We start from the raw sequence: 27,712 nt of genomic DNA, 5'->3' as shown, positions 1-27,712 counted from the left end.
GGTTTAGATATTTATCTTAATTATACAGGTTAAAATTTAGGCAGTACTATTTAGTGATCATAACTATACATTCTTAACCTATCATTTTGTAATGTGTGTGTGTGTGTGTGTGTGTGTGTGTTATCCACACTCAGATTCCAAACTGGTCGAGCATTTGTCTTGCATGCGTGAACCCCATGGACATCCAGGCCATGTGTGGTGATACATGCCTGTAATCCCAGTACTTGGGAGGCATAGGTGGGAAAACTGGCACAAGTTTGAGACTGACCTGATCTATGAAATGAGTTCCAGGACAGCTAATAAGAATCTCTCTTAAATTTAATAATCTGAGAAATATATTGGACAGTAAATAGCATCAAACAGGGTACCATCAGACACAGATAGCTTTCTTATTCAGGAGAACAATGCTCTTAACAATCCTCATAACCTTCTATACCTACACTGTTCATTCTGCAAGTGACAGCTCAGGTATAAAAAAAATAAGACTCATACCAAGAAATGCAGGAGTCACTCTTGCTTAGAAACTTCACGTTCTATGTAGAAATCAATATATTTTTATAATCTTGGGCAGCCTCTAAGATATGCCTATAAAGTAAATATCTAGTATAAGTATGACCTTACATAGGAACCCACTAGATATGTATGGTACCTTGTGGTCCATGTGCATGGTACCAGAAATCACCTTTTTCATGGGAGGAGTAAAACTACCCTGGGCTGCATGAGACCCTGTCTCAAAAACAAAGTACAACAATAAAAGAAATGCTGCCTAGTAACAAGCTGACATTTAATCTTTAACAAATATCCATGGGAACAGAACTAGAGAATGCACTGTCCATAGAAAATTAGAAATCAGTAATAAAATAGGCTAAATGTCAGTTTGCTTTTTTATTAATCACCATGAAGTGGCTATTTTAAACAATATTAGTGATAAAAACAGTCTTTTGGTGGGGTAATGTATATATATATATATATGTTCTATATATTCAACATACATTATATACCTATAAGAAAACATTAAAATAAATTTTAAAATCCTTCTCTCCACTGTAGTGCACTACTACTCCCAACCCCTCCCCACTTACTATGCTACTAATGCCAGGCAGTGTTCTGATACAGCAGGTCTGTGACAGACAAGAAAAATAAATTCCCTATTCATACACAGTTGAGATTCTAACTGGAAAGTAGTCAGTAAGCAAATAGTGATAATGGCACAAAAAAAATAGGGGTAAAATGATAAAGAATGCCCATCGACACTAATGTCTGCTGAAACTTATCCAATACCAGCCCTGCTATTGCAATTAGAGTGAAAGCCTGGAAACTAAATGTTCTGGGCTCTCTTGCAAACTATTGTCAAGATACTAGTCTTTTTGGGCTTTTAGATAGAATCCCACTATGTAGATCCCACTGACCTCAAATTTATAGCCCTCCTGCCTCTGCAGCATGAATGCTAGGTTTTCATGCATGGACCACACTAAGCCTCTACTTGGATTTTGCTGTTTGGATGCATTCACATGGTATAAAAGGTAGAAAGAAGGTGAAAGCATTAGGAGATGCCCAACTATTAGACTCATCACTTTCCAACAGCCTTGAACACAGTGGCAGATTTCTGCAGTCACTAGTCTTTAGTACACTGTTTTCTCTGTTTACTCTGCCTCTAAGTTTTGTAATACATTTATAACCAATGCCTTGTCTTTAAAAATCTTCTTCCACCTCCTTTATTTGAAATACCTAGATGAGTTTTATTGTCTTGTTTGGACCTGGCTGGTCTTCTGATGTAGCTAGGGTGATTAGGGTTGCCTGCTGAAGTAAAATGTGGCATCCGCAGTGCATGCCACATGAGGGAGGTTTATTCTAGACAGGTGAACAATGAAGGAAGTCCCTAAGGTAGGCTACATATTTATCATACAGAGGAATAGCAAGGTCCATGTGTCAGTAAGAAAAGTAAAAGATATGTAAAAGAGAAAATGTTGTTGGAGAGGTGACAGAACCTATACCACTTTAATGTCAATGCCCAACTTGGAACAGTAGAAAAATAGCTTAGAACAGATTCAATGCAATGCCCATCAAAATCTCAGCAAAATTCTTCAAAGACCTGGAAAAAATGGTACTCAACTTCATATGGAAAAGCAAAAAACCCAGGATAGCCAAAACAATCCTGTACAATAAAAGAACTTCTGGAGGCATCACAATCCCTGACTTCAAATTCTACTACAGAGCTACAGTACTGAAGACAGCCTGGTATTGGCATAAGAACAGACAAGAGGACCAATGGAATCGATTAGAAGACCCGGATATCAACCCACACATCTTTGAACACCTGATTTTTGACAAAGAAACAAAAAATATCAAATGGAAAAAAGAAAGCATATTTAACAAGTGGTGCTGGCATGATTGGATGTCAATATGTAGAAGAATGAAAATAGATCCATATCTATCACCATGCACAAAACTCAAGTCCAAATGGATCAAAGACCTCAACATAAAGCCAACCACACTGAACCTTATAAAAGAAAGAAAGAACACTTAAATGCATTGGCATTGGAGACCAGTTCCTAAATATAACCCCAGCAGCACAGACACTGAGAGAAACAATTAATCAGTGGAACCTCCTGAAACTGAAAAGCTTCTGTAAAGCAAAGGACACAGTCAACAAGACAAAAACGACATCCTACAGAATGGGAAAAGATCTTCACTGACCCCACATCAGACAGAGGTCTGATCTCTAAAATATACAAAGAACTCAAGAAATTGGTCAGCAAAAGAACACATAATCCAATTTTAAAAAAAAATGGAGTACAGACCTAAACAGAGAACTCTCAGCAGAGGAATCTAAAATGGCTAAAAGACACTTAAGGAAATGTTCAACATCCTTAGTCATCAGAGAAATGCAAATCAAAACAACTCTGAGATTCCATCTATCACCTGTAAGAATGGCCAAGATCAAAAACACTGATGACAACTTATGCTGGAGAGGTTGTGGGGAAAAGGGAACACTTCTGCACTGCTGGTGGCAATGCAAGCTGCTACAACCCCTTTGGATGTCAGTGTGGCGATTTCTCAGAAAATTAGGAAACAACCTTCCTCAAGACCCAGTAATACCACTTTTGGGTATATATCACAAGGATGCTCAATCGTGCCACAAGGACATGTGCTCAACTATGCTCATAGCAACATTGTTTGTCATAGTCAGAACCTGAAAACAACCTAAATGCCCTTTGACGGAAGAATGGATAAGGAAAGTGTGGTACATTTACACAATGGAGTACTACACAACAGAAAAAAATAATGACATCTTGAATTTTGCTGGAAATTGGATGGAGCTAGAAAACATTATTTTGAGTGAGGTAACCAAGACACAGAAAGACAAATATCACATGTACTTACTCATAAACATAAAGCAAAGAAAGCCAGTCTACAAACCACAATCCCAGAGAACAACAATTAGGACACTAAGAGAGACTTACATAGATCTATCTACATGGAAGGTAGAAAGTAGAAAAAGACAAGACAACAATGAGGACACTAAAAGAGACTTACATAGATCTATCTACATAGGAAGTAGAAAGTAGAAAAAGACAAGATCTCCTGAGTAAGTTGGGAACATGGGGACCTTGGGAGAGGGCTGAAGGTGGGAAGGGAGAGGCAGGAAGGGGAGCAGAGAAAAATGTAGAGTTCAATAAAAATCAAAAAAAAGAAATATAGCTTAGAGTATAAGTGAGTAGAATGAGTCTAAGGCATTAACTGTATTCTGTTAAGTGGTATAGCATGTAGGAGGGACAAAGAGAAAAGGTAGGCTATGAGACATACTGAGAAAATTACACTGAACTGCAGTGGAGAGATGGTGTACCATACCAGACCCATGATATATTTTGAAGATAAAACTGGCAGATCTTGATAAGTAATTTAAAGCAAAATATCAGGACATATAGGGACTCCAGATGAGCTCTAAGTTGTTACCTAAGCAAGCCTAAGGATAGCTGTTTAGCCAACTACAGAAAGCTGCTAGTCAGCATAAATTGGGACTTCTGTTTTGAACATGTTACGATTAAGGTCTCTATTAGAAGTTTTACTACAAATATTAAAAGAAAGCTTTGAAATGAAGATACACATCAAAAGTTACCAGGTACTTTACCAACTGGTATCTCCCTAGACCATAAACCAATTATGTTTAAAAGCTGTAAATGTTCCTCTTTATTGTCTTGTCTTACCTTATAGCCAAGTAACCAACTTTAATTAACTTTACTTTTTTTTCAGAGCAATAAGTAAAAGGTATTTCAATAAAAATATATTCTATTAGAATTTATAATCTCTGTGTGTGTGCGCGCGCGCACGCGTGTATAAAGAGAGACAGAAATCTGTTGATCTGGATGATGTGGATATTCTAGGGTATTCATATATCATCAGTTAGAGCTAGAGAAACTAAATTTTTTTAGAAATGGAGACAGAAGAATGAAGGTGTATAAAATAGCTGCTTTCAAGAAAGATGAAAACAGTCACTGACCACTACAAAAAAATACAGCCTTCCCCTTACACAAAGTCTTAGGTGCAGGCAAAGCCATTCAGTGTATGAGAAAGTGAGTCTTTGGCACATGATGGAATCATTAAGACCATAGTATTAAATCTCTAAAGAACAGAAATAGAGGGAGGTCTCTTAGGTAAAATAAGTGAATTTGTCATTTAGACAAATTAAGACAGAGATTCTCTTCATGAGGATTTAACAAAAGAACTTTTTTACCTTTCAAGATTTTCTTTTGAAGTTTTACATAACAATAAAAATGCTAATCATTGAATATCTAAAATTATATTTCTTTCTTTATTCTTAAAGTATTTTGTGTGAATATTATAGTCATGTTAAAAGTACTCCAAGTACTGTATTTGTCCTTAATGAAAGCATGCCTTTTATAAAAATAAATACAAGACCAAACAAACAAGATAAATACAAGACCATCCACAAGTAGTTCATTATTTGATGAATTCATTGTCTAAACATAAAAATTGAATTCTCAACATTGAACCCTAAAAATTATCAGTCAGAACGAATAAAGAAGAAATCTCATTCCAATCCAGCTCCTCAAATAAACTAAATGGTTTATAGACTAATAAAAAAAAGCTTAGAAACATAAGTTTAGCCAATTGGAAGATAAGATGCTTATTAGAATCAAATAAATACCCTAGCAGCTCTTCACCAAAGGAAAAAAATTAGCACATATCTGATCAAATAACCAAAATGCCCCAAGAACCTGACGTTTTGACAAAGAAAATAACTTTGAGATCTCAACCAATAAATATCATAATTCAAAGTAAGTGAACTTATCACCATAGAGAAATGCTCTGTATTAGTTACTTTTCTGTTGCTGTGGCAAAACGCCATGACCAAATGGAATTTGAGGAATAAAGGTGTTTTTGGGTTTTTTTTTCCTTTGGTTTTGGTTTTTTTAGCGTACAGTTATAGAAGCTAGAGTCTGTAAGGTCAAGAAAGGCCATCACACTTCCATCCACCCACAGGAAACAAAGAAAATAGGAAAAGGACGTGGTTATAAACCCTCAAAGCTGGCCCCAGTGATTCCTTCCAGCAAGGCTGAACCTCTGAAAAGGTTGTCCCAAACACACTACCAACTATGAATCCTATGTATATAAGGCAATGAGGAGACATTTAGATTCAAACCACTATATTCCCTGAGCAGAGAGGCCAAGAGAATTCAGTGCCGTGCAGCATAACCAAGGAGAGAACCTTAGTGACAAGGCTTCTACCTAAATCCTTGCTTTTACTATATTGCATTTATTTATTTGTGTTATGTGTGTGTTTGGGGTAGACACATTAACTATATTAGCTAATACAGCTATATGACAAAGGTCTCATAGAGCTAATTTCTAGTGACTGAGGATGATGATCAGCCTGCCTTTAGGCACCACCATACCTGGCATAAAGCTCTTGTACTTAGTGCTTCATAGTTGCCTTCAAATCAAAAATCATCTTTATACCAAAATAGCATATTTTGAGATGACATATTTCTCTACTGTACTATAAAATCTCAGCAATATCTCAAAAGGAAGCAGCTACAACAGTGTATATACATGATTTTAAGGACTAGAGTTGGTTATCAGCTGGTTCTCAAGGAGATGGTAGTAAAGACAGTCCAGGAAAAGACAAGTAAAAAAAATTGTAAAGCTGGTTGGCTTGCTGGAACAAACTTTCTCACCTTTTTAGCCCGCTTGGAGCTACAATTAAATAGCTTTGTCCATGATCCTATGTCAGAGTATAGAGATCTAAATATTTGTATTAAAACTATCACCTATGGGGTTACAGAGATGGCTCAGCAGTTAAGAGCACTAGCTGCTCTTCTAGAGGTCTTGAGTTCAATTCCCAGCACCCACATGGTGGCTCACAGCCTCTATAGTGGGACCTGATGTCCTCTTCTGAGATCAAGGTGTACATATAGAGAAGCTTTCAAATACATAAAGTAAATGAATAAATCTTTAAAAAAAGAAAGAAAGAAACTATCACTTATGATAGTTTGAGTTGCACACTATGGTTTGTATGGTTTAACTATTACACAGGCAATAGCATGGTATGGCAAGTTCATGTTTCTACTTCATTCCTCAGAAGGAAAGTTTATTAGCAAGGCACCCACTTGTAAGGCTTTACAAAAACTCAGATAGAATACCCAGAACTGGGAACTTAGGCTGTTGATATGAAATTGTGGAGATGTTGGTAGCATACTGGATGAAAATGAGATAAAACAGAATGGAACCAGGTATGGTGATACACATCCCAGCACTCGAGAGCAAGGACAGTCAGATATAGCCCAGTTCACATAGCAAGTTTCCAGCTGGACTACATAGTGAGACTCTGTCTCAAAAAAAAAAAAAAAAAGAAAGAAAGGAGGGAGGGAAAGGGTAGAAAAAAGGTTTTAGGCCGGGAGGTGGTGGCGCACGCCTTTAATCCCAACACTCGGGAGGCAGAGGCAGGCGGATCTCTGTGAATTCGAGACCAGCCTGGTCTACAAGAGCTAGTTCCAGGACAGGCTCCAAAACCACAGAGAAACCCTGTCTCGAAAAAAAAAAAGGTTTTAATCATTATTGAGGCCTTTGGGAAGAGAGTAAACCACAAAGGGAAAAATCAACATCCAAGAAAGTTGAGTATTGAAAAGCTAAGAAGTTAGTAGCATCATTGATGATACCAAAAACCAGAAATTGTAATTTGAAGTGATGGGTAGGAAAGAGATAGTAAGATATTTTGTTTTATTTTGCATTTTTCATCTTCTATACTTATTACTAATTGTAATAAGTTTTAAGCACCATTCCAGACATGGCTGGAAATATAACAGAAAATTGGATTAAATTGCAAAAAGGAAAATTGTGGATTTATTCTCATATATTTAGCTTTCCATTTAATTCTCTATGCTTCTTTTAAAATACTTTAAATAAACTATAAGTCTACCCCCCCTCATTTAACCAGCTATTATTTCATTATGTCAATTTTACAAACTTCTGATTCTCTAGTTATCTCTAACTATCCTCTTATTTCTGGAACTGTTTGTAAAAATATAACAAAGGCAAAAAAATCATAATACCAGTAATAATAATATAAGCATGCAGTTTTCTTTTTAAAGCAACTTGCATGACTGGCAGTTAGTCTGACTTACGGAATTATAAGTACAGTGCTTTTGCTAGTTGAGATCAGGTAACTTGTCTATATCAGCACTATCGTAGCAGTTTCCAGTCCCTGCCAGTGACTCGGTGTAGGCATGGGCTACAGTATCCTATGGCTTATGATAAAGGTAAACTTGTACATTGTTTAAGGGAAGGCTTCCAAGTAACATGGCAGAGCATCTTTTTCCAGCCTCTTTATAAAAGGATTGTTTCAAAGCCACTATTTTTTAACATAAAGTCAAAGCTCTGGGTACATGATATCACTAGTGAATAAAAAGGAAAATTAAAGGGAAACTGGTTATTGCCCTGGGGGTCCCACACTAACAAAGTATCTGAGATGCTGGACTTGCTGTCTGCCTCCTTCTCAGTCTTCTACCAAGCAGTGCTTGGGTCTGACGTTGCAGATCAATACTATAGCTCATAGGGCCCTGAGTATGGGCCTCAGTTCCTTAAAAGTAAAACACTCATTTTAACTTTATAATACTTTTGAGGCTGAAATATAGCTCTCTCTCTTTTAACTTTATTTATTGTTATTGGGGATGTTTGAGTTGCATGCATGCCAGAGTGCATTTGTGAAGGTAAAAGCACCGCTGCATATAGTTATTTCCCTTCTCTACATGTAAGTAAATTCCAGGGATCAAAATCAGCTATCAAACTTGGGCCAAGTACCTTTACCACTTACAAGTAATCTTCAGTTTGAGTGTTGCGGGTTAAAGGTTCCTTTCTTGAATATTTTGTAAACATAATGTCTGTGTTCACACTATAAACAAGAATGGTGTGAGCTAGCTAGCCCCTGGGAGTAACAATATGATAACCAAAGAGAAATTAGATATTCTTATCATTGAGGAAAGAAAATCACATTTATTGAGTCATTAATGACATGTTGCATTACTATTGTTAATAATACTCTATAGTAATGATGTAATATAGTATTGGTAATATACTGATATTAATGATATATAATCAATAATATAATAAATCACATTTATCTGCACAAACTGTTACTTAAATTCTGACAAGTACATTACAGGGTAGCTATAATAAAATCATTTTATAAATGAGTTTGAGTAATTTGCTTTTAATGTAAATTCAAAGGTGTTCCTACTGTACTGACTAAGCTGATTACTTATTGAAACAGCCTAAAAAAAGTAAATTTTCCTGATGGACACTCCTGGTAGATATTAACTCAGAGAAATGGAATTGTGGGTGGATGTAGTTAAATATTCCTTGTTTAAGTTTGTATCTTGGACACAAAATAGCTGTTCCTTTCAAAGAAGTTTTTCTTTAATACTGTTGATTCCACTTCAGAAAATATACCAGAAAGCTTGAAAGAGAAAAAGTAAAAAGTTGTTCTCTTCAGACTTGAGAATATCAGATATTCTCATTGTCAGGTAAATTGGAAGAGGGCTGGAAAGCTGGCTCAGTGGCTAAGAGCGCTAGCTGCTCTTCCTGAGGACTCGTTTGACTCCCAGCACCCACACAGCAGCTCACAAACATCGCTAAGTCCAATTCCAGGGAATCCAGTGCTCTCTTCTGGCCTCAGTAGGCACCAAGAACATGATGGTGCATAGACATACATGCAAACAAAGCACCCATATACATAAAGGATATTTTAAGATGAATTGGAAGATAGTATTTTCAGACCAAAGATAATTTCATAATAATCAGTTTCTAGGAAAGCCCAGTTTCTCTTTGACATTATTGCCAATTATAGCCAAACCTAGTATGAAATTTGACCCACTCAGCTACCATTCTCCTTTACTTACAATATTTATTCAAACTTCTTTAAGCATATAACTTCTACATGCCACGTGCTGTCATAGATCTCAAAATGCTAAACGTATTGACATCTAATTACTTCCATTAGAATAGGCAACATTACCTAAGAAAATAATTAGTGATGGTTTTTTGGCTTTGTAGCTGCTCAATCCTGAAGATGACCTCTTACCAGGAAAGATTCGAGACAGCAATCGGTCAACACTTCTAGCAACAATTCAGGAACATGGTTATCCCACAATCAACCTGGGAATTGTGGGAGACAAGTAAGTATAGATTTTTTTTGAAAAGTAGTTATCCTGTAATATGAATATTTAGATTATTAGAGTAGATGGAGTTGGTGCTAAAGAGAAGAACATGATTTTTATTGGTCACATTCTTCAGAAGCCTAAGAATTGTAGAGGTGCATATGAACTTAAATATTTTCTTAGAATGGGTTTTATAAAAAGAAAAATACTTTTGCTTTGATGTGCTGTGTTAAATTGAGATATTTTTTCATGTAGTTGTCTTTATCCAAGTAGAAATAAGAGTGATGATGTCATTGTTTTTCACACTTTTATTTCAAGAAAGACTTTGGAAACACAGGTGAGAAGCCTGAGAGAGACCGTCAAAACTAGTAAACCTGATTGTTTGACATTTAAGCACAGTCATTTTCCATGGACTTATACATTGATTTTGTATCCTTGTGTAACCCAAATTTCTTCCAGCTTCACCTATTTAACTGCAAAGGAGATGCAGTAACTATACCTGCCCATCTTTAAGAACACATTGCCCCTACCTAACAAATCAGTTCAGACCTTCAGTACATTCTCTAAATGTTTCTTTCAGTTTCCAATGGTGTGTCCCATAATTAAAAAAAAAAAAAAGTCTCTATTTTCTGAGCATCCCACTACTAAACAACACTGCTACTTAACCCTTTCGCAAGGCACAAATTCCTGTTCTCTAAAAGTATCACTGCTTTAATAATAATTAAACATTGACCTGGTGAAGATAAAACTAGACTCTCTGGAGTGATGGATACCAGGTACCTGACACCCATACCACTGTCTCCCTTATCACTACCTCGTCACTGGAGAAAGCTCATCAGGCATTGATCCTTTGCAATGGATCTTTGATATGGGTGCTTTAGAAGAGGCTCTGCCCTATCATTTTACAAAGTATATTCTAGTAGGTATACTATCAACCCATCCTAGATGGAGGGTGGGCACAGTCCAAACCTTAGACATAGACATTGTACGGGGAACTTTTTAAAGTTCTTCTTTCCCGAATTGTGTGGTGTGTGTGTGTGTGTTTGTGTGTCTATGAACTTATTTCCTTTTAAAAATCCACACTGTTTGTATTCATCTGGCTTTTTAAAGGCTATAGCTCATTGCCAGTATGCAAGTCACCTAGTACCAGAGACCCACCTCCTAGGAAGGGAGTGAGAAGAGCTTCACAGCAGGGGAAAGATACCCAATTCTTTGGATTTGGGCCAAGCAGTAATCTGTCCTTTAATATAAATTTCAATATTAGTTTTATATTGACATAGACATATAAAGAACACAAAAAACAACTTCTGAGAAAAGAAGTGATAGATTTAAGAGTTTTATCTGCCCAAAGATAAAGTGAGCAGAGCTCAAACTCCAGGTGACAAACTCAGCAGATTCAGTCTTAGTTCTCACTAAAGAGTGGTGCTGCCCTTACGATAAAGTGCATTAATGAACTCTTTAAGATGTGTAAAGGTTAAAAGAGCCTTTTAATTAATATTGTTAAATGTCTTAGCCATAAATTGCACTCCCCTGGCCCATAATTCTGTCCATTGTCATTTTTATTGTTGCACTTTCTGGTGCTGGTATGGTTTGATGATATTTTTAATGGGATATGTGTATGCATATGTGCATGCATGGGTGCATGTATGTTTGTGCATGTGCACGCATGTGCTATGTAGCACAGGCAAACTTCCCATTTCCAATACCACATCAGCTTCTTAAGTGTCCGGGTCATAGCAGCCAGCTTTGGGTTTTTTGACTTTGGTTTTGGTTCTCTATTTTAAGGTAGTTAGGTACTTGTTATAATATATTACTGACATTATCTTACTTACAAAGACCAGAACACCTTTAAAAGGCTCTTTTTAAAATAAAACTTTTTAAAAAGCTGGTTTGTGGAAAAGGAATGAATTGTCCTTTGTTAGGAGACTTAGAGGCTCCTGGCTGATGAGATCCTGAAGTGGGAGAGCAATTAGGAAAAATAACGTCAAGACCATGGTAGGGCCCTCCAGGGACAGAGACCTTTCATTTATTCAGATCCCAAGAACAAAGAGAATTTCAGGGTGGGAGGGTAAAGTTCCATATCATAGTAACCTAGTCAATGTGCCAGAAGTCACAGGCACTGAAAGTAAAGTTATAATTTGAGTTTGTTTCCAGCTGCAAGGAGGGAACCTACAAGAACACTGCAGAATACCTCTTGCTTTCTCAACTCTGCCGCAGAGAGCTATGGACGCAGGGGAGACTGAGGGGGGAGCCAGGAGACAGGAGAGCATCTGTGACCTAACACTGATGTTTAATTGTATAAAGTCCTTACTAAATTTGTGATAGGCATTTCCTGGTAACAGTAATGTTGATATTTAACCTCAAAGCATACACTGAAAACAGCAAAATGAACAACAAACTATAAAACCCATATAAGCAATTAAGAGAAATGTGTCACTTTGTAGTGTATATCCTTCTATTTGGTAGCAATACCTTATATAAAACTGAGAAAAGGGTTGTTTAAGTGACTGTTGCTAATACAGACTCTTTCACTCTTAGAGTGCTGTGTTAAAGAAGCCCAGAATGAATGGTTTAGAATTTAATGCTATTCTAATGGAAATCTGCACTGGGAATTTAGCAAGGAAAACAAGGTACATAACTGTACAGCTATTGATATTCTATGTAGGTTGCCTCTTCATTCTTTTTGCTGTGTATTCCCTTTTCTAATGAAAGCAAATATTGTTATACAAGAACCTCTGAGAGGATCTCGGCATGGGAGGAACCCCAGATGAGAAACAGCTCAGGAATGCTTTTGAGCACAGCACCATGCTAAGCTATGAGAGATAAGGGTATAAAGTAGTCCTCGTATCCTTGCCATTTAGAAGGCTTGAGTGTGGTTTTTAGGTTCTCTATGATTATACTTTTCAGCTCTTGTTCTTTTTTTGTTTGTTTGTTTGTTTGTTTTGTTGGTTGTTTTGGTTTGGTTTTTGTTTCTTTGTTTGTTTTTGTTTTTCAAGACAGGGTTTCTCTGTAGCTTTGGAGCCTGTCCTGGAACTAGCTCTTTCAGACCAGGTTGGCCTCGAACTCACAGAGATCCTCCTGCCTCTTTCTCCCAAGTGCTGAGATTAAAGGCGTGCACCACCACCACCTGGCTCAGCTCTTGTCCTTGTTATTTATCTTGATTTTTACAATGAATATAAACTGGAAGAGTAAGTTATAACTTTTTAAATTGAGCTTAAAAGTTCACCACGTGTATTTATTTATTTATATCTGTATGGATGTTTAGCCTGCATGTATGTCTGTACAGCATGTATGCCTAGCACTGTAGAAGCCAAAGAGGGCATCACATCCCTACTTGTGAGCTGCCATGTGAGTGCTAGGAACCAAACCTGAATCTTCTGGAAAAGCAGCCAGTGCTCTTAACTGTGGAGCCATTTCTTCAGCCTATAAAGTTTGCTTTTGTGTGGGTGTGGGTGTACCTTTTGTTTAAAAAATTATGATGAGTTAATAAGTGAGAATTATAAGAGGAAGACTTCAAATACCTGAGAGTTAACTTTATTTTTTGAATGTTCATTTAGAAATAATAAGTTTATATTAAAATACATTTCCTCTATTCTTCTCACACTGTATAAAGTACCATACATTGGCATTTCTGGGGTTTTTGTTTTGCTTTCTTCTTTTAAAAGTCTAATTTTGAAACCCAGATATGTTAAGGAATTTATCTGACATTATAAAACTAGTTAGTGCAGAGGCAGAAGTAAAACCTAAATTTCTTGAGATTAATAATGATTTTGCTATGATTTTGAAGACATGTAATAAAAATATGTCGAAGAGTTGTAGCATCTCTAAGCTTAGGTAGTCAGAACAAGTTTTATAAAGAATTTGAAGGATTAATAGAATCTAGCTAGGAAAAGATGATAGGTTAATCCAAATAAGAAACATAAAATTTGCAGTAATAGGCCAGACTAATTAGAACAAAAGGTTGGGTTGGAAGAATACACATAAATTTGGTAAATATTTGAGGTTGGGTTTTTAGGCAAGGTAGAGTTGCCCATATCAACTGAATTTGAAGCTTTTTCTAACAGACGAAGTTATATAATAAGTCATTATTTTATAAAACAGTTGACTGCATGGACTAATGACTGAGGGAGACTTTGGTCAGTCACCAGGAAACACGTGCTGTATATAGGTATAATGAATCAGCTGAAGTGGGCTAAGACCTCATCTTTGTAACTGTATAAAGTGAGACCATGACTGCTCTAAGGTGTGGCTGAGGGAATTTTTTATTATTATTATTGTGGAGATGAGGGAGAGAACAGCCAGAAGCTTCTGGAAGAGTCCAGAGCAGGGATAGAAAGTAGTAGACTGAACATGTCCAGCAGACTGGTATAGTCATAAGAGGAGCGAGTATTGAAGAATGAGAGAGGAAGAGAAAAAAGCAACCAAGAGAGGGGCAAAAGAGGGAGAAAGAGAGGAAGACTAAAGAGAGAGCATAGCTGAAATAGCAGTTATAGGAATGAGAAGCTGGAGGGTGAGGCTTCTGAGCCAGAGCAGTTTAGGGTAAGGAAGAAGATAAGGAAAGCTAGGTACTTGTGATATACTGAGGGAGCCTGGAGGCCAGCATGTGCTTTGGTACGCCAGTGGGTGTCCAGAGAGCCTTTGTCCCTTGTGACAGTGAGAAGGAAATGGTAGAGAGGAATGAGCACCAGAATTGGGGAGTGTGGAGTTTCCTTTGTACTCATCACTAACTGAGTTCTAGGTGACCCTAAGCTGCTGGTTCATGGGTCACAGAAAGTAGCAATAATGCGTTAAATTCAGTGAGTGCCCTGTGAGCTTTAAATAAATTGTTAATGAAAATACAGAAGAGAGAGAGAGAGAGAGAGAGAGAGAGAGAGAGAGAGAGACAGAGAGAGACAGAGAGAGACAGAGAGAGACAGAGAGAGAGATCTTAGCACTGAGGAATTATAGCCTAATAATAAAAATACTTCCAAACATTCCAGCTCTGAAACTCAGATTTCAAAAGTAGAAATCAGGAGAAATCATAGAGATTGTTCATAGCACAGAATAGTACCATCGCTACCAGTGTTGATCCCTCTTTATTTGGACAACACCTTATTGAAATAGTATGTTTAAAAAACACACACACAGGGCTGGAGAGATGGCTCAGAGGTTAAGAGCATTGCCTGCTCTTCTAAAGGTCCTGAGTTCAATTCCCAGCAACCACATGGTGGCTCACAACCATCTGTAATGAGGTCTGGTGCCCTCTTCTGGCCTGCAGGCATACAACAGACAGAATATTGTATACATAATAGATAGATAGATAGATAGATAGATAGATAGATAGATAGATAGATAGATATTTTAAAAACACACACAGCTGTTAGGTCTTTTTATCGCAGTATTATATCCTGCAATTTCCCTCACCTTATTCTCCATTTGTAATCTCTGCTTTCTTGGCTTTTGAAGCTCCTCCTCCTATGTTCACTCTCCTAATACATGTTTTCCTATGGCTCTCCCTTGGCTTTTTAGCCTCATTCCAAACATCATTGACTCCGAAATCCTGTCTTCTCTTCTAGAATATGAAACTAGTCAAGCTGAGACGAAACAGATGGCCTATTTTTTGTTTGTTCCCATGGCTGGTTTAGTAACCAGTCAGCCTGCTTATCCTACTAGGCAACATGTGTCCCATCCATGCCTATAATACAGAATTGTGGCCAAAGCATAGTTAAAATATTGGTCATTTAGGTATATGTGATTTTCAACTTTTGTATTTTCTATCTGTTTTCCTCATAAAAGTGCTATCATGTGTAGCCTAAACACAGTAGGTAAAGGATTTGTTATATTGAATCAATGTGTGAACTTTCCCAACAAATAGTAGTAAACTTCATGGATAATGGGACAGAGTATGTGCTGGTAGTCACTATGTCCACAGCAATTGATGAGGGTACATCTTTTGGATTAGACAGTCCAAACACTTCTGTCTATAACTATTTAGAAGAATTTTACAAAGTACCTTCAAGTGTGGGAAGCTGCTCTCTGAGGCCTAAATAGACAATCTTATACATTTACCTCTGAATATAATAAACAGTAAACATTATTCAAATGCACAGATTCTACTGCAGAAAAAGAAATTAAAGTTCAGGGCTAGAGAACTGGTTCAATGGTTAAGAGTACTTACAAAGTGCCCAGGTTTGGTTCCTAATGAAAGGATAAAAAAAGAAAGCAAAGTGGGTATCTTTTGGGCCCTGCCAAGGTTTGTCAATAAGCAAACATGCCAGGTGCAACAGAATTAGTGCAAGAGGTTTATTGGGAGAGGGTGTTGGGGTTCAATCTCAGTGGGTTCATACATTTCAGGGTAGGGGTATGTGGATTAGAAATGTTAGACAGAAAGAAAACAGGTACAAAAGAAAAGACAGAGATACAGTATATAGTCCAGGGGACAACCCTGTGAATACTAAATCTGCCTACATTTATTTCTCATAGGCTTTATATACCCCAATCCAAAAGAGGAGGGGGAAGACAAAACACTGATTTACCATGATACAAGGAACAAAGTAATCACATTCTCAATCATCAAGTAACCAAAACATCAAGTAACCACACCCTAGGTCAAAACATCTTGTCTGTAGCCATATCCTGGGACCAACCTCCTATTATAACCTTGAAGGAGCAAGAATAGGCCTGAACTCTCCACAGGAGGGAGAGTAAAAGCAAAAGGCTGAGTCAGAGTGGGGACATGAAAGAGAAAAGTAGACAGGGAGACCAGGGGAAAGTAAGAGGCAGGAAAGGCAAGAGAGGCAAGAGAGCAAGCTGTGCCTAGTAGGCAGCTTTAAGGGGCGCACTGTTGTACGCCATTCTGTAGTATGGAGGGGAGCGGGGTCCCTTTTGTTCTGTCCCACCCAGCTAGCTTAGCCCCCGAAATAATCACACAGAAATTATATTAATTAAATTACTGCCTGGCCCACTATATCTAGCCCCTTCTTGGCTAACTCTCATATCCTGATCTAACCCATTTCCACCAATCTGTATATCACCATGAGGTCATGGCTTAATGGGAAAGATTCTAACCAGCATCAGTCTCTGGCCTGAGAACCATGGCATCTGCCTGACTCTGCTCTTCTTCCCAGCATTCAGTTATGTCTATTCTGCCTACCTAAGCACTGCCCAATCAAAAGGCCAAGACAGTTTCTTAATAACCAATGTAAGCAACACAAATACAGAAGGACCTCCTACACCAGTGCACATGTTATATTGCTGATGGTGGAAAGGCCCCTGGCAACAGCTGATGTGATAACTGCTTCTGTGGCAGAGGCAGGCTGCTGCCAGGCTGGAATTAACACCTTGCATCCATATGGAGGCTCACAGCAGGCTCCAATCCCAGGGGATCCAAAGCTCTCATTTGACATTCTTGGGCCCCAGGGGCATGCACAGTGCAAATACATGCATACAGGCAAAAAAAAACTCATGAACCTAAAATAAACAAATACCTTTTCATTTAAAATAAAAATCAGGCCGGGTGTTGGTGGTACACGCCTTTAATTCCAGCATGCAGGAGGTAGAGGCAGGCGATCTCTGTGAGTTCAAGGCCAGCCTGGTCTACAGAACAAGTTCCAGAACAGGCTCCAAAAGCTACAGAGAAACCCTGTCTCAATAAAACAAGAGAGGGGGGTATTAATTGAGTTCATATCATTCCTAAAGCTGATTTTAACTATTATACTGCTTGTACCTCAGTTTAAGACACAACCCAGTAACACCGCTTCCTAACTACTGACTTGGACCTTTTAAGACTTGAATTTTTCCTTATAATTAAGTAAAATTGTCCCCCATTCTGGAAAAAGAATGCTTCATAGAAGCCTGCCACACTCAAATCCTGCTTGCTTGCTTAGCTCTGTTGTAGGCTGCTGTTTGGATTTCAACCTTGCAGCTGCTAATTTATAAAGCTCCCATTTCACATTAAAGCACAATGTGGAAGATTAACAAGTACTAAGATAGCAAATTGGATTCTTATAAAACTGACACATTTCACAGAAATGATCAAGATAGACTTCATAGTACAGTGATTACATGAGCAAAGCCCAGTGTCTTACAGCTTCCAATTTGTGAACCCAACAGTTCTAACTTCTTAGTGTTTCCCTAATGTCCTTAAAATGGGACTTGTCTAATTAGCAAAGGGAGTTTAGATCTCAGTTTAATTGGTTCTTCTTTATAAACTGCCTACTTCTTATGAAATGAACTCAAAATGTAGTTTTAAATTTTGAATCAACAGATTTTTTGTCATTTATTGGAAATTTTCATTTTTCTCTTCACTAACAAAAAATATTCTTCACATTTTATCAAACATGCTTTTAATTAAAAGACAGTCTTCTCACTCACCATGGGAGACTTCTGTAGTGGCTATTGCTATTGTCTTTCTGAATCCTTGAGCCTTGTTATAGTTGATGTTCTGTTTCAAGGAACAATGTCTAGGTAGGACTATAGCTAGAAATTTTGACCATTCTAAGATATTATTGACAGGAAGATTTTTATTATAGATATGAGTGAGAATACAGAGACATCCGAAAGAGGCCAGATCAAGAAGAAACAGCAGTAGACTAAACAGGATTAAGCTATGAGAGGAGCGGGGGTTAGAAGAAGAGGAAACAGAGAGAGCAAAGAGTATGTGACCTAAATAGGCTTATGTGGGAATGAGAAGCTGGGGAAGGAAAGCCCATGAACTGGAGATGTTAACAGTTGGGGTGGGGTGAGAAGAGCCAGGATGCCAGCATGGACTCTGTAACAGATTTTTGAGAAGCTGAGAGAGCCTGCAGGCCAGCATGCATTTTGGTATGCCAATAGGCACCACAGTTAGCCATTTTCTGGTGCTTTTGGACCTGACACTTCCCGAATCTCACAAACTTTCCTAATGACCCTCAACCCAGTTCTGATTATTATGTCTAATATATTTCCATTTTAATCACTATATTTTAATTCAGTCAATAATATTATCACTACTTATTTATTGTCTTAATTTTTGACAGAGTCTTACTCTGTAGTTGTGGCTGGGCTGGCTATTGGGTTATTAGCAAATTATGTTCTTATAAAACTGGACCATTTTGCAGACATTATCAGGATAGACTAGGCTGTGTGTGTAGACCAGGCTAGCCTCAAACTCACAGAGATTCACCTACCTATCTTTAAAGTGCTGAGATTAAAGGCGTGCACCTTTAACCAATTGTACTCTTCCTGGGGAAGACCACCTCTTCCACTCCCATCTTTATTCAGTTGCCTGTAGTTCTTTGTTTAAAATTGAGGCCTTGTGAACTTTACTTTGTCATGTTCCTTGGTATTATCCTTGTTCATCTCACATTGGTGAGACTTGATGGGTGTAGCTTCTGATAGTAGGAGACACAATCTCAGAGCAAAATCCCTGATGTTCTGGCTCTCGGAATCTTTCTGCCACCTCTTCTACAATGTCCCCTGAGCCATAGATGTAGGAGTGTTGTGTATATGTATGTTTTGGTACTGAATTCTACAACTCTGCATTTTGATTTGTTTTTCTTTAATGGTCTCCATCAGCTGCAAAGAAAAGTTTCCTTAATGAGGGGTGAAGATTATACTTATCTGTGAGTATAAGAACAAATATTTATAAATTGTTGTTGGAGATTATAATGACTTGGTAACAAGTGATTGTAGATTATTCTCCAATAACTGTGAATTAACTAGCACTGAGTAATAAGCTAAGTTTCTATTATCACTCATGATTTCCCTCTTGTTGAATAGGTCTTAAGTAAGTCCAAATAGAGAGAGCTGTTGGTTACAGTCAAGGTATATGTGTCACTATTGCCCTCTTTGGGTTATCAAGACATGCTGGTCATTGATGTGGTTCATAGGTGCCATAGCTAGGTAGGTCTATTGGTTACCTCCCTCCTTTGGAACATTACATGGTTGCTTAGGTACTATGAAAGTTAGTTCTGGGAGTGGGCATTCAGTTCAGTTCCTGCTCAGTTATCTCTGGATCCTGTTTCTGAAATGCATGGTATCTTAAACAATAGGGATATACCTTCTACCTCTGGGGGCAACCACAGGCAACATCAATAGGCTGTATATTTGGGGAGTTTTTTGGATAGCCTTGACCAACAACTCAAAAGAGGGCTTCTCATGCATGAAATTAGTGTTTTATTAGGTGGTCTTTGAATCTTGGAGGAAGCACCATCAAACTAGATGAAAAAAGCTCACTAAAGCTATATACAAATATTTTCATTAAAGCTATATATGTATATTTATATACAGAATTATGTATATTATAGTGGAGGTGATGTTGTTTTTTGGGGGTTTTCTCTTGTTTGTTTTGGTTTTTCAAGAAAGGGTTTCTCTATGAAGTCCTGGCTGTCCTAGAACTTACTCTGCAGACCATGCTGGCTCCAAACACACAGAGATTCACCTTCCTCTGCCTCCCAAATGCTGAGATTAAAGGCATACCCCACCACCATCTGGCACGGCTTTTGTTGTTTTGTTTTGTTTTCTAAGGTAGTTAATAGTATGCTTCCTTGTGACTTTTTTCAAATGTCCTTGTTACTATTTTATTTCTCCCCTTCCCCCTTTTCCCAGTTCCCCTAGCAGAGCTGTTGTATACTGTGAGTCACCATTACCCTCCCCACCTTCTCTTTTTATCTCCCTTCCCCTTCCTCAAGGGCACCCCCTTTTCCATTCTAAGCATTTTGAAATTTATAAATCCTGAACTTGGACAACAACTCTGTCTTGGTCTTGAATTTTGCAGCAGACTTCATAGTAAAGCAAAAATAATTTGCTGCAGTAAAAAACAAGGACTTCTTGAAGTTTGCAGGCAAATGGTTGGAAATAGAAAACACTATCCTGAGTGAGGTAAGCCAGACCCAAAAAGAGGAACATGGGATGTACTCACTCATATTTGGTTTCTAGCCATAAATAAAGGACATTGAGCCTATAATTCGGGTTCTTAGAGAAGCTAAATAAGGAGAACCCAAAGAAAATCATATAGGCTTCCTCCTGAATATTAACCTTCATCAGGCGATGAAAGGAGACAGAGACAGAGACCCACAATGGAGCACCGGACTGAAATCTCAAGGTCCAAATCAGGAGCAGAAGGAGAGAGTGCACTAGCAAGGAACTCAGGACCGCGAGGGGTGCACCCATACTCTGAGACAATGGGGATGTTCTATCGGGAACTCACCAAGGCCAGCTGGCCTGGGTCTGAAAAAGCCTGGGTTAAAACCGGTCTCGCTGAACATAGTGGACAATGAGGACTACTGAGACCTCAAGAACAATGGCAATGGGTTTTTGATCCTACTATACGTATTGGTTTTGTGGGAGCCTAGGCTGTTTGGATGCTCACCTTACTAGACCTGGATGGAGGTGGGTGGTCCTTGGACTTCCCACAGGGCAGAGAACCCTGATTGCTCTTTGGGCTGACAAGGGAGGGGGACTTGATTGGGGGAGGGGGGGAAAGGGGAGGCGGCGGTGGGGAAGAGACAGAAATCTTTAATAAATAAACAAAAAAAAAAGAAAACAATAAAAAGAAAAAAAGCACACAGGTACTAAATGGCAATATATCTGTGTGTGTGTCTATAAAAAAAATAATTTGCTGCTACTCAGGGCTATAATCATTTATAACAAAGACAACTTTGAGCAAATTTGAAGCAAAGGCATTTTAATGAAGCATGCATCCTCTGAAATCAGATTTGTTGATTAGCAGAACAAAACCTTGGCATATTCTCTAGACAGTATATTCTTCCTTCACAAAAACTTACTAATCCATATAGTCTTCCTAAAGTCACATTAATTCACTGGTAGGTGTATTTTGAGATATCCTTTTAAATCAATCTCTCCAAAATAGCTTTGGAATTAAACAATTATATTGATATTATAGCAAATAATGTAGTCTGAGAAAGAAAGAAAAAATACTATATAATATTTATGACCATAAATAGCATGTTTTTTAGATAGAACTAAGGAAAGGAAAGCCTGATTTTTGTGATTCTTTAATAAAGATTTAGAACTAAAAGAAAGTGATACGGATGTTGGTCACCATCTCCAAAGTTGAAGGTGAATGCCATAACTCTACATAAAAGAAAAGATCCCCCACTACCATTTAAGTCAAATATGTGAATGATCCTGATGTTCATAAAGTGAGCAGAGTCTGGGGAGATGATGGCTTAAGGGGTAAAGTGCTTGCCAAACAAGCATGAAAACTTGAAGTCTTAGCTCCAGAAACCAGGTACAAGTTGAACAAGCACGGTGACACTTGTGATCCCATCAGACTTTCTGCAAGGCAAAATATAGAATAGGCAATCATTGAGCTCTGGGTTTAATTGAGAGAGCTTCTCCATATAAAGAATGAGAGTGATGGAGACACCCTATGTCAATTTAAGGTCTCCATACTCAGCATGCACTCATGTTCATGCATATTCCCACACACTTGCAAACATGCATGCCTACATGGGCATTCCAACACATATTATTTGAGAAAATAGTCAATAGTTGTTTATACAATTGTCAATATTCTCATAGACTCAGAATTTCTCTCTCTCTCTCTCTCTCTCTCTCTCTCTCTCTCTCTCTCTCTCTCTCGTTTGTTTTGGGGTTGGTTTTGTGTGTGTGTGTGTGTGTGTGTGTGTGTGTGTGTGTGTGTGTGTGTTTTGAGACAGGCTTTCTTTGTGAAGCCTTGGCTGTCCTGGAACTCACTCTGTAGACCAGGCTAGCCTCAAACTCAGAGATTACCTGTCACTGCCTCCCAAGTGCTAGGATTAAAGGTATGTGCCAGCCATGCTCAGCTGACTCAGAATATCTTAGAACTAAAAGGAACCCCTAATGTTACCCAGTCCAGTAACTTTCACTCAATGGAGAATGTTAAGGAAAAGTTAAGGAAAACATCATGTTTTGGTTTTGATTATTTTAGTAAAAATAATCTTCCTGATGAGGCAATACATTTTCCTTTTAGATATTGTTACAGTGTACATGTATTTCCATGACACTGAGCTGAATCTCTGTTTCTTCTAAAATAAGCCACTTCCATTTTCTATATAATGGCCTTCTAGATATTTGAATGCACAGTCCTAGTTCACATTACTTATTTCCCTCTCAAAGAGTCATTTATCATCATAAAAATATTAAATGGGTGTTCTCTTTCATTCTCAGACATTATTATTTGCTGTAATATCATTATAATTGTTTATTCCCAGAGACTGATTTAAAACCAAGATTAATCTGACACATTTACTGAATGCCTAGCATGCAGGCAGATTTGGCAGGGCAGCCACTGAGTCTGGATGAAACAAGAACTGTGACAGGGCAGTTAGTTCTATATGCTGTCTTCCTTCTCCATCCAGCTCTCACCGCAGCTTGTGACCTCTAATGCTCCTTTCTTGTTTTAACTTTGATGTTAGCATTGCCCTGCCTGCAGTTTTGCTTATTTATGTTTGCCTTGTGAAAGTCTGTCTGCCGTTACTTTCAGTCTTTGATCTCTAGAAGTATTTTCCTTATAATTAACAATAAAATAGTTTGAGGTTCAAACTGAAAGTACTATCTTGCATATGCTTGAAATGTTATTATTCTGTTTGCTTTAGTAGAGAGTTTGCATAAATGATTACCAGGATTTTTTTTTTGCTTCCATCTTAACTTTTGTTACTATTTATATATCTTTATTGTCTTTTCCTGGCTCTGTTGTTGCTTGGCTGAAGTTACCATTTGCTCTTTTATCTTTTACTATTTTGGAAGTTAGTACCCTTTGTTGTTTTCCTTCCATATACTGATCCTCATAGACAAATACATTCTTACTGTCGTATAGAAAGGGGACACTGAATGCTTCCTGCAAACATTCTCATTTCCTGCATGCACACATATGCCAGTCAGATGAGAGCCTTAGGATACTTTTACTCTCTTAATCTTTAGATAATGCTGAGAGCTGTTTCGTTAAATGCATTAAATTTCATAATTTACCAAATTTTCTTACAGTAAATTTCTGTAACTTAAGTTAATATTTAACAATAAAATATAGTTCTCAAATTTATCAGTCATCATCCATTTCAGTTTAGCTATGTATTTTCAGACACGAAGCCTCTCTTCTACTTTATTTACTGTAACATTTCCAGAATATTATTTGTGGTTTATTAGCTAATTTTGTATTTTTATTTCTTTTCATCCCAACTAGTCAATGACAGCTGGCTTAGTGTAAGATCTAGCATTGCATACCTTTTTCTCAGAGATATAATAATGCTTATTTATTGTTTTCTATTTTAGGGTTTTATAGCAAACAGGTCTAAGGACAAAGTATTTTTCCTTTCTTAGTAATTATTTCTTTCTGTCTGAATATTTGTGAGATTTTAAAATTATCCTTGAAATTACCAAATTTTTACTAGAACTTGCTTAGGTCTATGTTTTTTCATCAGTTCTAAATAGACTTGGTAAGCCTTTTAAATTTCTATGCCCATTATTTTCAGAGTAAATTAAATGTTTCTCTTTTTCCACTCTGTTCATTTTCCTTATAATAAGATCCCTTTTGTCTTTGTGTCAGCATCTTGTTCTGTTCTCTAAGTTTCTTGTTATTTCTTCCATGGCTTCTTTCTTTGTACACATTTATAGAATGCCTAGAGCTATTTATACCACTTAATCTTCTAGGCCACAAACTGAGTCTTTAACAAAGAGTATTCTTATCTTCATCTCTAAATTTTAACTTTTAAAAATAATAGGTGCTATGTGTTTGTTTGTGCAGTTGTTCTTGTGGAAAGAGTTCAGTGTGTTACAAATGCTGACTTGAAATTCACTCTGTAACTCGGAGTAGTCTAGGTCTCTCAATGGTCCAATCTTAGCCTCCCTAGTTGTGGAATTATAGACATATGCCATCAATCTTGATTATTTCATTGGGTTTTGTCAGTTTGGCATGGGAGTTTTGTTTGCTTTTTTACAGTGCTGGGCCTTGGACATAATAGGCAAGTACTCTACTACTAAACTACACTTCCCTGCTATGTTTATTGTTTAAAACACCTTTTTATTGTTGTAATTGAATAACAATTAGTGTTTGGTAAATTGTCACCATTATTGTTGTTAACACTGTCTAGCCTCCCAGCAATTTTATTTCCCTGGGAACTCTTCTCAATGTTGCATTTACCCATCTGCTACCTATTTTGTGACTTATTGTATTTGGTATCACTATTCTGTGTTTTCTTTTGTTCTTCTAAGGGTCCTCTTTGTACTCAGGACTCAGGAAATTTCTAGAGCAATTTGGAACTGATAGACATGAAAGTGATGTAGGAAAGAGGACACAGGCTCCAAAACCTGAACACTTGAATTGGCAGAGCACCAACAGCAATCTGTACCAGTCTTCTGCACTGAACAACTTCTGTGTCTCCTCACTATCTAGCTGTAAAGAATGGTGGTCCCCAGTATTTTGAGATAGGGAAGTCTTGATATTTGAAATAGATGCCTGGGTAATTTTTTTTTTTATTGAGAAAAGGAAAAAAAAAGTTTCTGCCTCCTCCCAGCCTCCCATTTCCCTCCCCCTCCTCCCACCCTTCTCCCCCTCCCCCCACTCCTCTACCCCTCCCTCTGCAGTCCAAAGAGCAGTCAGGGTTCCCTGCCCTGTGGAAAGTCCAAGGTCCTCCCCCCTCCGTCCATGTCTAGGAAGGTGAACATCCAAACTGGCTAGGCTCCCACCAAGCCAAAACATGAAGTAGGATCAAAACCCAGTGCCGTTGTCCTTGGCTTCTCATCAGCCCTCATTGTTCGCCATGATCAGAGAGTCCGGTTTTATCCCATGCTTTTTCAGTCACAGTCCAGCTGGCCTTGGTGAGCTCCCAATAGATCAGCCCCACTGTCTCAGTGGGTGGGTGCACCCCTCGTGGTCCTGACATCCTTGCTCGTGTTCTCCCTCCATCTGCTCCTCATTGGGACCTTGGGAGCTCAGTCCAGTGCTCCAGTGTGGGTCTCTGTCTCTATCTCCATCCATCACCAGGTGAAGGTTCTATGGTGATATGAAAGATATTCGTCAGTAATGCTATAGGATAGGGTCATTTCAGGTTCCCTATCCTCAGCTTCCCAAGGGACTAACTGGGGACATCGCCTTGGGCTCTTGGGAGCCACTCTAGGTTCAAGTCTCTTGCCAACCCTAAGGTGCTACATTTTACACCTGAACTGGATCCCAGCTAGCTCACGTTGTGAATGAATGTGAACGATGGAAAGGACTGAGGTCCTTGTCCTCATGTTAGAGAGAATGAGGAGCACCCTCACCCACACACATACACAAAGTGTTATTTTTGTAGGTTCATCTAAGTAATGTGTTTTTATCTAAAACTATATTCTAGACTTCAAGGTAAAAGGCCTTCAGTTAATGGCTCTAATTTCTGTCGCCTGGTACATACAATCTTATGAATGTAAAGTAACTCTTTTGGAATGTTTTTTGTTTGGTTGGTTTTTGTTTTTGTGTTTGTTTTCAAGGAAGTTGTCATGTAACAATGGTACTATAAAAGAACAGTGAATAGGTACTCAGTAATTTAAGAGAAAATGGGTAGAAAGTGAGCAAATATAAATGAATATTTAGAATTATTCTTAAAGGATAAGCAATAATCATACAAATTTTACTGAAACTAGTTGTTCATGAAGGAAGATTTTAAAATAGGTATCTGAGGCCAGGCACTAGTGGTACACACCTTTAATCCCAGCACTTGGAAGGCAGAGGCAGGTGGATTTCTGAGGCCAGCTTGGTGCACAAAGCAAGGGCTACACAGAGAAACACTGTCTTAGAAAGAAAAAAGCAAAAAATGTGTCTGTTTGAGAAAAGGGAAATTGGAAGATTAAACTGCTTAATAGAACAGTGCCTATAGTGCCAATAGTGAGAAAATACTTCACATGATTTGAGTATAATTTTTCCCTTCATCAGTATTTGGAGAATGGGGTAGAAGATCAAACAGGACCTCACTCTAGCTCAGAGTACCCTAGAACTTGATACAGTTCTGCTTCAGCCCCACAAGTGCTGGGATTACAGGCATAAACCATCACACTTGACCCTTCAATATCTGTCATATTCAAATAAGATTTATATATTTAGATAAATAATGACAGCTTTCATCTGAAGACATATAATAGGAATTTATGGTCATTTAAAATAATCACTTAAAAATGAAAACATGACCGTGAATATCTCACTGTGTCTGTCAACCTCAGTCCCCCCCTATCCTGCCTACCTGTATTTTGAAATTAACTCATAGGGGTGAAAATATATTGTTTTTTTTGAAACATGAGCATTATTATCACTAATTTTATTTCTCAAGTATCAGTATCTATAAGATAGGAAATTATATCTTAAATATCAGGTCAGATTATGTTTTGCAATTTCACTATCTTAGTTATGGTTTCTAATGCTGTGACAAGACAATGTGACCACAGCACTCAGGAGGCAGAGGCAGGTGGATCTCTGTGAGTTTGAAGCCAGTCTGGTCTATCAAGGGAGTTCCAGGAAACCCAAGACTACACAGAGAAACCCTGTCTCAAAAAATAAATGGGGGGGGGACTTAAGATTAACTAATGCTTCCTTGTATCAGGACAAAATTGTGTTTTGTTGATGTTCACCTGAACTACATTCTTTATGGTGCTGTTATTTCCACCACTTAACAGAATAATTTGCTGTCCTTTTACATAAAATCAAAATCAAACTGGAAAGGACTAATGAAATCTGTTTAAAATACTTAGTTCAATACAATCCCTCTTCCATGTTCACCTATTAACTTTAAAATCTATTTTACAGATTTTTTTTTTTTGGAATCTTGGATTAGTTTTGACTATGAATTCTGCCTTCAGTGAACATGAGTACTATTGTACATCTAACTGAAGAGTTGCAAATGGTCCCTATATTGGTTGAAAGAGCCTCCCACAAAGCACTTTGCAAGTTTTTCTTTTCATCCCTTCTGCTTAGGAGGTTGCTTCTGAGATCCAGAACAACCCCCAAGTTGTTCTGTGATTCAAGGAAAATGACCTATCTTGCCATTGTCACCTTTCCCGTAAACTACATGAATGTATTTAAATCCCAATTTAAGATTGTCTCCAAAATT

The 27,712-nt window shown here is 37.8% G+C and overlaps 1 protein-coding gene across 1 annotated transcript in view; it reads left to right on the top strand.

Annotated features, from left to right (window-relative positions):
* The window catches only part of Gphn (gephyrin), a 326,333-nt gene that overhangs the window by 268,898 nt on the left and 29,723 nt on the right, over nucleotides 1-27,712 (top strand). The window contains exon 16 of the mRNA XM_050158607.1: nucleotides 9,574-9,695. Within this exon, the coding sequence (XP_050014564.1) occupies nucleotides 9,574-9,695 (122 nt within the window). The remainder of the gene's footprint in view (nucleotides 1-9,573; nucleotides 9,696-27,712) is intronic.

Source organism: Alexandromys fortis, unplaced genomic scaffold, assembly GCF_014885135.2.
Source record: "Alexandromys fortis isolate MF-2015 unplaced genomic scaffold, M_Fortis_MF-2015_v1.1 scaffold_99, whole genome shotgun sequence".
NCBI classification, from domain to species: Eukaryota; Metazoa; Chordata; class Mammalia; order Rodentia; family Cricetidae; genus Alexandromys; species Alexandromys fortis.
Note: the sequence above shows the minus strand (reverse complement) of the source record. Positions and strands in the feature narration are given on the sequence as shown.